Source organism: Tauraco erythrolophus, chromosome 18 (genome assembly GCF_009769465.1).
Source record: "Tauraco erythrolophus isolate bTauEry1 chromosome 18, bTauEry1.pri, whole genome shotgun sequence".
In the NCBI taxonomy this organism is placed as follows: domain Eukaryota; kingdom Metazoa; phylum Chordata; class Aves; order Musophagiformes; family Musophagidae; genus Tauraco; species Tauraco erythrolophus.
Genome location: NC_141482.1, coordinates 7,011,731 through 7,021,338, shown reverse-complemented (window position 1 = coordinate 7,021,338; position 9,608 = coordinate 7,011,731). Strand labels below are relative to the sequence as shown.

Sequence of the window (9,608 nt, the reverse complement as noted above, 5' to 3'; positions counted from 1 at the left end):
TTCTGCTCTCAGGGATGCTCCCAGCATCAGGATTTCTGTTTGCCATGGTAATAGTAATGCAGGTAATATTCAAGGACCAGCTCTCCTTTTTTTTTTTTTTTGACAAGCAATCCTTTCATTACTATTAAAATCTGGTATTTCACGCACAATGAAGAGGGAATCAGCCCTGAGCAGGGCAGGTATTTATCTCTCCTCAGTCTCATCCCTCGCCATCATGCTCAGACCAAAATACTATGAAGCCTTTTTTTTTTTTTTTTTTTTTTCAAAGTCTCCTGCTCTTCCTCTCTCTCCCCCTCCCTGACTATAACTAACAGCTAGACTCAGACACAGGAAAAACTCAGTCAAGACTTACAAAGGGGACCAAACGTTTTCAGCTGCTCATCACTCTAGCAAGCTACCGCTTTTTACACGACCACACTGGTAATCCCAACTGCCATATCACATCACCTTAGACAGAAACTGGCAAGTCAAATTTGGGAGGAAAAAAAAAAAAAAAGGTTAGGCTTTATAAAAATAATCTATTCCAAGCCTGAGACTTGCCTTGGATGGATAACTAGAAGACTTCTTTTTAAACCATAATACGCATGGCCAGTGCGGGAATCACATGAGGGAAGCAGGAATTTAGGCAGTGGGGTGCCATGCAACCATCCTGGCCTCGCTCTGCGCCCCATGGCACCCGCAGAAGGGCTCCTTTGAGTCTGCTTTACAAATAAAGACCATCTGCACTTGCCACTTTGCATGACTTCGCTGTGCGTGGCAGCCAGGGGTTGCAGCGTTCGCTTTCTGGGCAGAAACAGGACTTGGGAGTGAGCAGCAACAAAAGTGAGAACCACTGGACTACAATCAACCACGTAAAAAATGCAGAAGAAAACAGGACAGAGCAGATTGTTAAAACTGCCTCCAAATTTCAGAATCTGAGACGTTAACAAAAATAACACAAGTAGAAGTGTAACTTTTTTTTTTTTACCCGGACAGTGACCTTTTAGCATGATTAAAAACACACTGCAGATAGTCCGCAGTGTTAAGTAGTCCTATTGTGACTGAACTGATCGTCATGGAGCTTGCAGAGCTTTTGGAGGGGTAGGGCACAGAGACACATCGCGTTTGCCAGGCGTACAGGACCTGAGCTTTTCAACAGACAGTCATTAAACAAAGTTTTCTGGGGGAATATTTTTGGCATACGCAGTCTCCTACCCCCCATTAAAGACTGCAAAAATGTTGCATTCATCTTATCGGACACAGGAAAACCATGATTAACTAGCTATTACTGGTAGATGACATCCAAACTAAGTATCCATATAAAGTTTTTGACATAACTTAAGACAGAAGCCCTGTTACTCAGCTGCCAGGTCTGGCATGTACCTGGAGCTCCCCACGGTTCTTTTAAAGACATAGTTATTAAAAGATCCAGTGCTACAAACCACTAAATCTACCTAATCTATTCTAGTTCATACACATATTGTACAATATTGCCTAGTACTCACTACATACCAAGAGGAAAATATGCTGACTTGAATTACAGTAAATGTGCTTTTTTTAAAAAAAAAAAAAAAACAAAAAACAAACAACAAAAATAAGAGCGCGCCACAACATAGTTTGACCAGCATGCAACGAACCTTCTTCAGCTAATACATAGAAATTGTCTAATACGACTAGAAAAAATAATTAGTGAGAGGCCAGAGACTTATTTGATCAAGGAAATCAAGAGATTTATCTGAAATGCTGAGGCTTTTGCCACTGAAGACTCAAAAAACTATTCATTCTATGTCCCTTTTCCTCCTCCCCTCTCCTGTATATTATATCATTTTTTACAGAGATTATTGTAAGGCCTATTATTTTTACAACTATCCTGTAATTTATCTCAAAATAATCTAAATGCCATAGACAAGCTAGGACCAAAAGTGACCGCTTTTACCATCCACTCAACACTCATGCTTTTATTCTAACAAAGCTGAGGTCCACATGCAGAAAAATAAATGTTCAGTACGCCTCTACGATAGGTCAAGAATCTGCTCATTCCTAGGCAAGACATGGGACCTTCATTTCTAAATCACAAAGTAAACTATCTCCAAAGGCTTATTCTGAGACAGCAGTCATCAAATCCTCCCTAAGAATTATGACCAAAAACTAGCCAAAAAAGGTCAAGGAACAGAAAATCTTTGGAGATTCCCTGTGATTTGTATAGTAAGTTCTTAATTGTCTCAAGGATCTAGCGCACCTTACTCCAGCACGTGACTCTGCTGACAACAGCAGCTCAGCAGCTCGCAGAACGTGCTTTACCTGCTTCATCTACAAGACTCGTTTACAGTCAGTGTTGCACTGCTAATGAACAAAATATACACACTGTGACCACTGCGTCTTCAGATTCCTCACCCACTACCTCGCCATACTTCGGGGATCGCATCTCTTTCAGGACACTTGGCAATGTTTGTGTACTACCGAGACTGGCTAAAGCACCTTTCTCTCCACACGGAAGGTTCCACGCTCTCCAGCACCTTCTTGGCAGGTGACAAACTGAGGTTTCTTTCTTCTGCACCCTTAGAAACCTCTATCTCCTCTTCCGTGGCAGAATAAAACAGTCCTGTTTCAGGTCAGTCCATAGCACAACAGGAAGGGCAGCATCTCCAGCAGATATGTACCAGTACAAAGAAGATGGAAGAAAAGCAGGAGATAGAAGACATTGTAACTGAAGGATGCACAGCAACGAGTAAGGGAGTCAGTAAATTGCAGAATGTTGTATCTGACAATACAAAACATCTCAAGCTGCATGTCTGATGTTCAGCTCCCACTTCTAGTGTGTGGGGTTTTTTTTTTCTGAGTAAAATTGCAGTTAATTAGCCTGCTAAACTCGAACTCTGTTCAAACTGTCTGGTCTAAGTAGGCGCTACTTATTCTCCCACCGAGTATGCTTCATCAGCAGCGTTAGACAAGTAATGCAGTAAAGACACTTGCTGGTAATTTGGCACAGTTTGAAAACACAGCGACGACAGTGTTACAGTTAACATGACTCAGTGATGTGGAACTGATTCTAAAGAAAGAGTTGCAGGTTTCTTTCTTTTTCTTCCTTTCAAGAAGATCTTATTAAAAAAAAACTAATGCTTCCTCTGAAACTTTCTGCTCCTGCTCTTTTTAGGTCAGATACCGGCCTCTGAATTTTTCAGACGCACAGTTAAGAAAAATACCTTCCTTACTCCCTCGAATGCTTCCAAACGCTGCAACTTTCCAGGGTTAATACTGATCTGAAACAAGGGTCCAAGAATGACAGAGAGAGAAGTGAAACAAGAGGTGTATGTCTAATTTGACAACTAGGACTCATGCCCCACGGCACCTCCTCCTCGGACAGAGAGGGCACAGCGTCCTCCCCCTAGTCTTCTGTCTAAGGTCACTGGTTTATCCTCCTCTTCCAGCTCCACAAGAACTGACTGAACATGCATTGCGCTTGAGGTCAGAGTTCCAGCAAACAAAACCTTGACAGCATGTTTAAAAAACAAAAGCAGTTCCCCCTTCCTTACTCACTAAGACCTGTCACAGCAGGGTCCCACTGTGCTCTCCAGGGAAAGCTGCGAGGACTGACGCAGGAGCGGGCCTGTAGTGGGATCCACCATCGAGGAGGTTGGGAAGAGCTTGTACCAGCCGATTGCTAAAGTTGACAAATCCAGTTCTTCCAGGAGGACTCTGGCGACTCCCATGAAGTGCTTGCGCTCCATGCGTCCATAGTTTCCCCAGACTATCACCTTGGGAAGAAGAGGGGGGAGCACAGTTAATCCTACAACTTGCACGCTTGCTCGGGTAGCACAAGTCTGATTAATCTTTCTTTCTACTGATCCAACTTCCCGTGGCTTTGCTACAGTCCAAGAAGAGCAGAAAGGTTTACACTATCAACAGGTGATGTGAAGCTCTGGCTGATGATTTTACTTTTTTTTTTTTTAAGCACAGTTTTACAAATCATAACGTTATCAGACTTCCCCCCCCCCCCCCTTCCATGGAAAAGCAGAGAACGCACGTGAGGATGAGACACCATTCTGCTGTTCTACCTGCTAGGCAGGGCCAGCACATGCACAAAGTATCGCTGGAGCTGCAGCTCCAACACCTGCACACAAAACCTGGTCCTGGCACAGTAATGGGCCTTGGACACAACAAAAGGTGGCCCATGGGAAAGGGGCAGGAAGGGCTCTTGACCTAGAAAAATACACCAACCAAAAAAAGGTCAGTGACAACTTAGGTCAAGAGTCAACAGTTTGAGGAAAAGAGCGTGTCTTAACTGCTGTACTCGCAGCTCGTGACACAGGGCAGATGGCGACGAGGAACGGCTACTCACCTGGAGAAAGGGCAGGAGCAGAGCTCTGGCAAGCGAGACCGCTGACGTAAAGGGAACACATGGAGTGGCATGCAGGGGAAGCAGGACAGACTGCCGAGAAAGGCTTGCAGATGCAGAGGAAGGTCTAATGAAGGGAGAACTGGCAGACGAGCAGGGCAAGCTGAATCACACTTACGACATGATGGAGACCAGTGGGTGGAACAACAGATGTAGTGAGGGTCATGGGCTTAGGCATGCTGGAGGTCTGCACGTGACCAAGTGGCCTTGTGTGGCTCAAGACAAAGGTGACGACTGACTCCAGAGTGAGTCCATGTTCTGAAGAGGAGAGGATGGGTATGATGGGTTATGACGGTGACGAGTGATCTCTGGCTAATCCCGACAGCTTCTTTCCCTAAGCTCCAAATAACCAGAACATTGCAATATGCTGTAAAATGAGGTAGGAGAGACAATGAATGTCAATTAAAAGACAAAAATTAACGCTCTAGGCCAGAATGAGATGGAGCAAGCCACTGCAGAAAGCTGGTTTGGTGGGACAGCCGCTGGCAGAGAGCCAAGCTCCTCATTTTATTCTCTTAGAATAAGCACCTTTCCTGGCAGCAAGGCAGCAGGTAAGGAAACACATGCAAGGTAAGAGCAGACCAAGCCAGGTCCCACCCCATTTCAGTCAAAAGTGAGCAGTCTCGTTGCAACAGGAGAAAACGCTTCTAATCAAGGTAAATGAGGGAGCGTTCACTTATGAGAAGCATCCAGCAGGTTAGCTGGCAATTCCTATGCCAGTGGAGGTAAACAATAGAAATTCACGGATTAATTACATCAGTATTACCAGTGGATTTTAGCCAGGCTTTCTTGGATGGAAATGATATAGATATGAATTAAGAATGCAAATCACTCTTTGCTCTGGAAATATGGGTGCAGAATTGAAAACGTGAGTATAGCAGAAAACATATAGCAGTAAAAGAAAAGAGGTAGCAATAAGTAGGATATGTGATTGGGTGATGGCCAAAGCAAACCACTCTGAACACGTATAAACACAGAAGACAACCTACGCTGCAAGACTGTTTAGCATCTATAGGTACTATTTATGTCCTAACTGGGCAGGAGAAAAAGAATAAAAAAAAACAAAAAATCAACCTTTTCCTGGTAGGCACTCATGTTACCTGGCGGGGTGTCAAATAATAATCAGTTTGAGTATGAAAAAAAGGTTTTCCTTTCCATTTGTTACGTTCAGATCGAGTACATTTGGTTCAATGAAAACACTGGCTTCTTCTCATTTATGTTAATTACCCAGATCCCTTGCCAAGACTTAATATCTTCCAGCAGAGGTGGAAGACAGAGATGGGCAGACCTGGAACTTGTTTGTCTTACCTGTAATACTTTGCCCTGGGGGCTCTCAGCAAACAGTAACACCTGATTGTACAAAGGGTCTAATGATTTGCGAGCCACTTTTGTCTTCTTTTTCGCAATGCACACGCCATTCTCTAGCAGGTAAGCTTTGATGTAAGCAGCTGGAAAGAATAAATATGGTCAAACAGGAGTAAAATCTTCATGCTCACTTCAGAAAAGACAGAGTGTCACATCTCAGGTATTTCTAAAGAAGGTATTTACAGCAGTGAAAAGATTTGCTCAACCAGCCTTATTTTCAATACTGCACACAGACAGACTGCTTATTCCTGCAGAAGCCAAGCGGAATTAAAATTTTTCCTATCTGCAAGCATCGCAGGAGGCTGGGGCTCAGTGAATTACTTTAGGAGGCCAAAGCATACTACCTGGCAGCGTTTTGGAGCCGGGTTTTGGTGTCAGTCCTCGAGCCTGAATGATATCCACTTCTAGCTGTCCATTTCGCTCTTGCAAGCCAATTTCCACATCCCCTAAACCAAAATGTCAAAATAGACAGGAGACATTCAGAATGATGTATCTGTGGGCTACTAAAATGTTAAAAAAAAGCAATCTTCATGTCACGCCTGCTATGAGCTGTAACCAACTGTAGGCCCCGAGTGCCTGATCTCCTCCTGTGTTACTCCGGAGCAGCTCTGCAGTGATTCAAGTCCACATTTTCAAAAGCAATCTCTAATGTCAGCCCTCTAACACGGCTTTGGTGACTCAGTCCCATACTCTTCAGGGGAGCTAGCCTCTCATCTCTCCTAAGCTGCAGTACCTAGAGTTGAAGGCTGCTTTGGAAAATGCAATTATGGTAGATCATAAAATCTTTACAAAGCCCGGTGGGGCTTAGAGAGCAAGAAAAACTCAGAGATGCACAGGATGTATTTTCAGGATTTTAGCTGCATTTTACTTAGTCTATGCCCTTCAGATCTGACAGAGGAAAGCATGAAGCTGGTGCTCTCCTACTAATGCCGCATCCGCAGCAATTGGCAAAACCCTTCCGCCAAGCCTACTTGATTTAACAGAGAAACGGAGCGGGGGAGTGGTAGAGCAGCAGATGCTGGACACATTATTAGGTGGCTTGAAGGAGCAGTCTGTTCAAGATTAAATTAAAGTCACCTAACATCTTTGTGTTCCTTACCCATTGAAGTGGTGGCCAAGGTCTGACGCCCAACAAATTGTGCGGGGCCCATGCTCCCCAGGAAGTCACTAAACTGCCCAGCAGATGCCAGATGGACTCCGCTGAAATTCAAGCTGCAAAAGAAATTGATTTTGGCAAGTGGTTAATTTGCATTTTAAAGCAATCCAGTAACTAAAGAACCGAATTTAATATATCTTTGAAATGAATTACATCTACAGAAACCTTTTTCCCTTGCAAAACTCACTGATTTCCAGGCAGTTTAGTTACATGGAATCAATTTAAAATCCCTTTCTTCATATTAAAAAAAAAACCCAAACCCAAAACAAACAGTAATAGCTGCAGTCACCAACTGGTTAATACTTGTTTAACTATAACTAATTGTCTGTACGGAAAACTTCTGCCATCTCAGGCTCATACGCAGCTCGTCACCTCTTCCAGGTAGCATTATAATCTCAACAGCTTCCTAGCATAGCTTATAGGATTTCTTTTGGTAGCTGTCCCTTCCCAATCTTCATTTCTGGGGAGGAACGCATGCCGCTAGAGCAGTAGTTACAAGCAAGATGAGGAGTGCTGGCATCCATCGCCTTGGGACTCAATTCTCTATTTATTTCTTACACACGCACAGAGCAATGCGTCTCTTTCTTGACCTGAGAGCCCCATTCCCTACCGCTCAATGCCAGAAGCGCCCATCCATCACATCCACTGTGTGGTTTTCATCCCTGCTTCCACGACCAGGCCTGAAGCAATCATGAAGAGCACCTGAACACTGGTGCAAGGCTAAAGAGAAAACACCCTCAAACACCAGCAATGCCTCTGCCACTGTCACCGCAGCAAAACAAAAGCTGTCAGGGGGACACAGCCCCCAAATCCATTCACCAGACACCTAAGGCTGGTCTACAGCATGGCTACAGGTGCTGGTCACCACACTGCACGTGGGGGAAACAACACAAAAGGGTCAAACCCTACGGTACACTGATACAAACCAAGATTTACCCAGTTGTACCTTAATTTACGCAGCTGTTTCAGAGGCTGTGAAAAAACTTGCTGCAAATGGTAAGGAGGAGGCTTGAGGCCACCATTCAACACCTACATTTGTCCTGCAGGCATCTGCCAAACCACGACGCAGCTACTGAAACACACGTCAGGAACTTTGTGCCGGGGTACCCACGCTACCACACGGGTCTGGCACTGCCTTCGGGGAAGCTGCTGCATGCCAAAGTCAGGCACGTTACAAACCTCCTGCACTCGTCCAAATATCCTCGGTGGGGGACAATTGCCCACGTAACAATACAGCTCCCTCCTGCCCCAAATTTCTTCTTAGGAAGGATGTCGTGAGGAGGCCACATGTTCGGTACACACGAAGCCGGAGAGGACCCCTGCCAGCGGGGCGGGCTGGGGACCATGAGCTCTCCTGCAGCCTGAGTCAGCCACAAAGATTCATTGATTCTCCCCCGCAAGCCGATACGTGTAAAAGACATCAAAAAAAAAGAAAAAATTTCTAAACCCTCTTCAGCCAGAAGAGTGTTAATTTCAGGCTGGGATTTCAGCTTTCGTTAGCTATTTGCACACCTGGTCTCAGCCCACAGGAATAGTTATTTATTCAGAGGAGGAACGAGGAAGCCAGCACACACACCTCAGCATCTCATCACGCATGGGACTGAAGGGACGTGTCACTGGCACGTGTCCTTGTGGCAGGTTCATGGGGTGGCTCAGCTCACTGTGACGGGGGCATCGAATTAAACGGTCAGACTTTTCCACGGAGCACTGCGCCTCCCCTGTGCGCTGACCCAGCTCCTTGAGAAACCTGGTTATCACTGCTAGACAGGGAGCTGCTGAGCCATCAGCATGGAAAAGCCTGCCCTTGAGCTCTTTACAGATGTCACCTTTGTGAAAGGGACGAGGGAGGAGGGTGTCTGGGCATCCTGGAAGACAGGCTTGGGCGAGGCTCTGCACAGGGTGGATTTTCCCCAGTTCCATGTTTTTTCACCCTACATCCACTGTTTGCACAAACACTCTGGGTATTTTGAGATGCAACAGGAACAGCAGGACTTATAATTGGCATTAATCACAGAGAAGACGTAAGATTTTTCTTGGTTTTCAGTGTCACCAACACCTCATAGGCACAAGGCGCATCCCCAGTGCCATCGTCCATCCCGAGGCAGAGGCAGTGCAGGGCCGCACTCTGCTCCCCGTGGGGATGCGACTCCCGTCCCATCACCCAGCTGGCGTCTGCCGGCCCTAACGGGGCAGCCCTCTCCCAGGAGCATCACCCCCAACACAGGAGCAGGGCAGAGACGCTGGATGTGCAGCAGGGGTGCCGAGGGCAGACTGCGCACAGAAAGAGATGTCCCCAGGGCTGGTAAATCTACAGGGACATGTGGTGGGGAAAGCAGGGGGAGAACAGAGCCAGATGGGCTTTATCAGGCTCATGATTTGCCCATACAAGGAGGGAAGAAGTGAGCCCTGGTGCACACGAGGACCAGCGAGACTGTTCGAGCCTGCTGGCTCAGGCGTTTTGAGCTGCCCATAGAGAGTCAAAAAAGGATGAAAACTAGTGCTTAGAGAACCCAAAATAGTTCAAGAAAAAGGCAACCTGACAGAGAAAGACATAAGATTCAGCAGGAGATGAATGAACCATCAGCCAGAAGGTAAATGTTTTCCTTATTCTCAACTCATGAAGATAAATGGACCGAGCTTGGGTCTCGCTCCTACCCCGGGGGAGTATGTGACCTGAACAAGCACGTAAATAACAAGCTGGCAAGACAACTT

General features: G+C 45.8%; 1 protein-coding gene across 1 annotated transcript in view; it reads right to left on the bottom strand.

Annotated features, from left to right (window-relative positions):
* Window positions 1-3,515: 3,515 nt before the first annotated feature.
* Window positions 3,516-9,608, bottom strand: part of RIMS4 (regulating synaptic membrane exocytosis 4) — a 52,130-nt gene continuing 46,037 nt past the window's right edge. The window contains exons 3-6 of the mRNA XM_086622945.1: window positions 6,840-6,952; window positions 6,085-6,186; window positions 5,684-5,823; window positions 3,516-3,734 (exon numbers count right to left, since the gene is read on the bottom strand). Coding sequence (XP_086479071.1) covers window positions 3,516-3,734; window positions 5,684-5,823; window positions 6,085-6,186; window positions 6,840-6,952 — 574 coding nt within the window. The remainder of the gene's footprint in view (window positions 3,735-5,683; window positions 5,824-6,084; window positions 6,187-6,839; window positions 6,953-9,608) is intronic.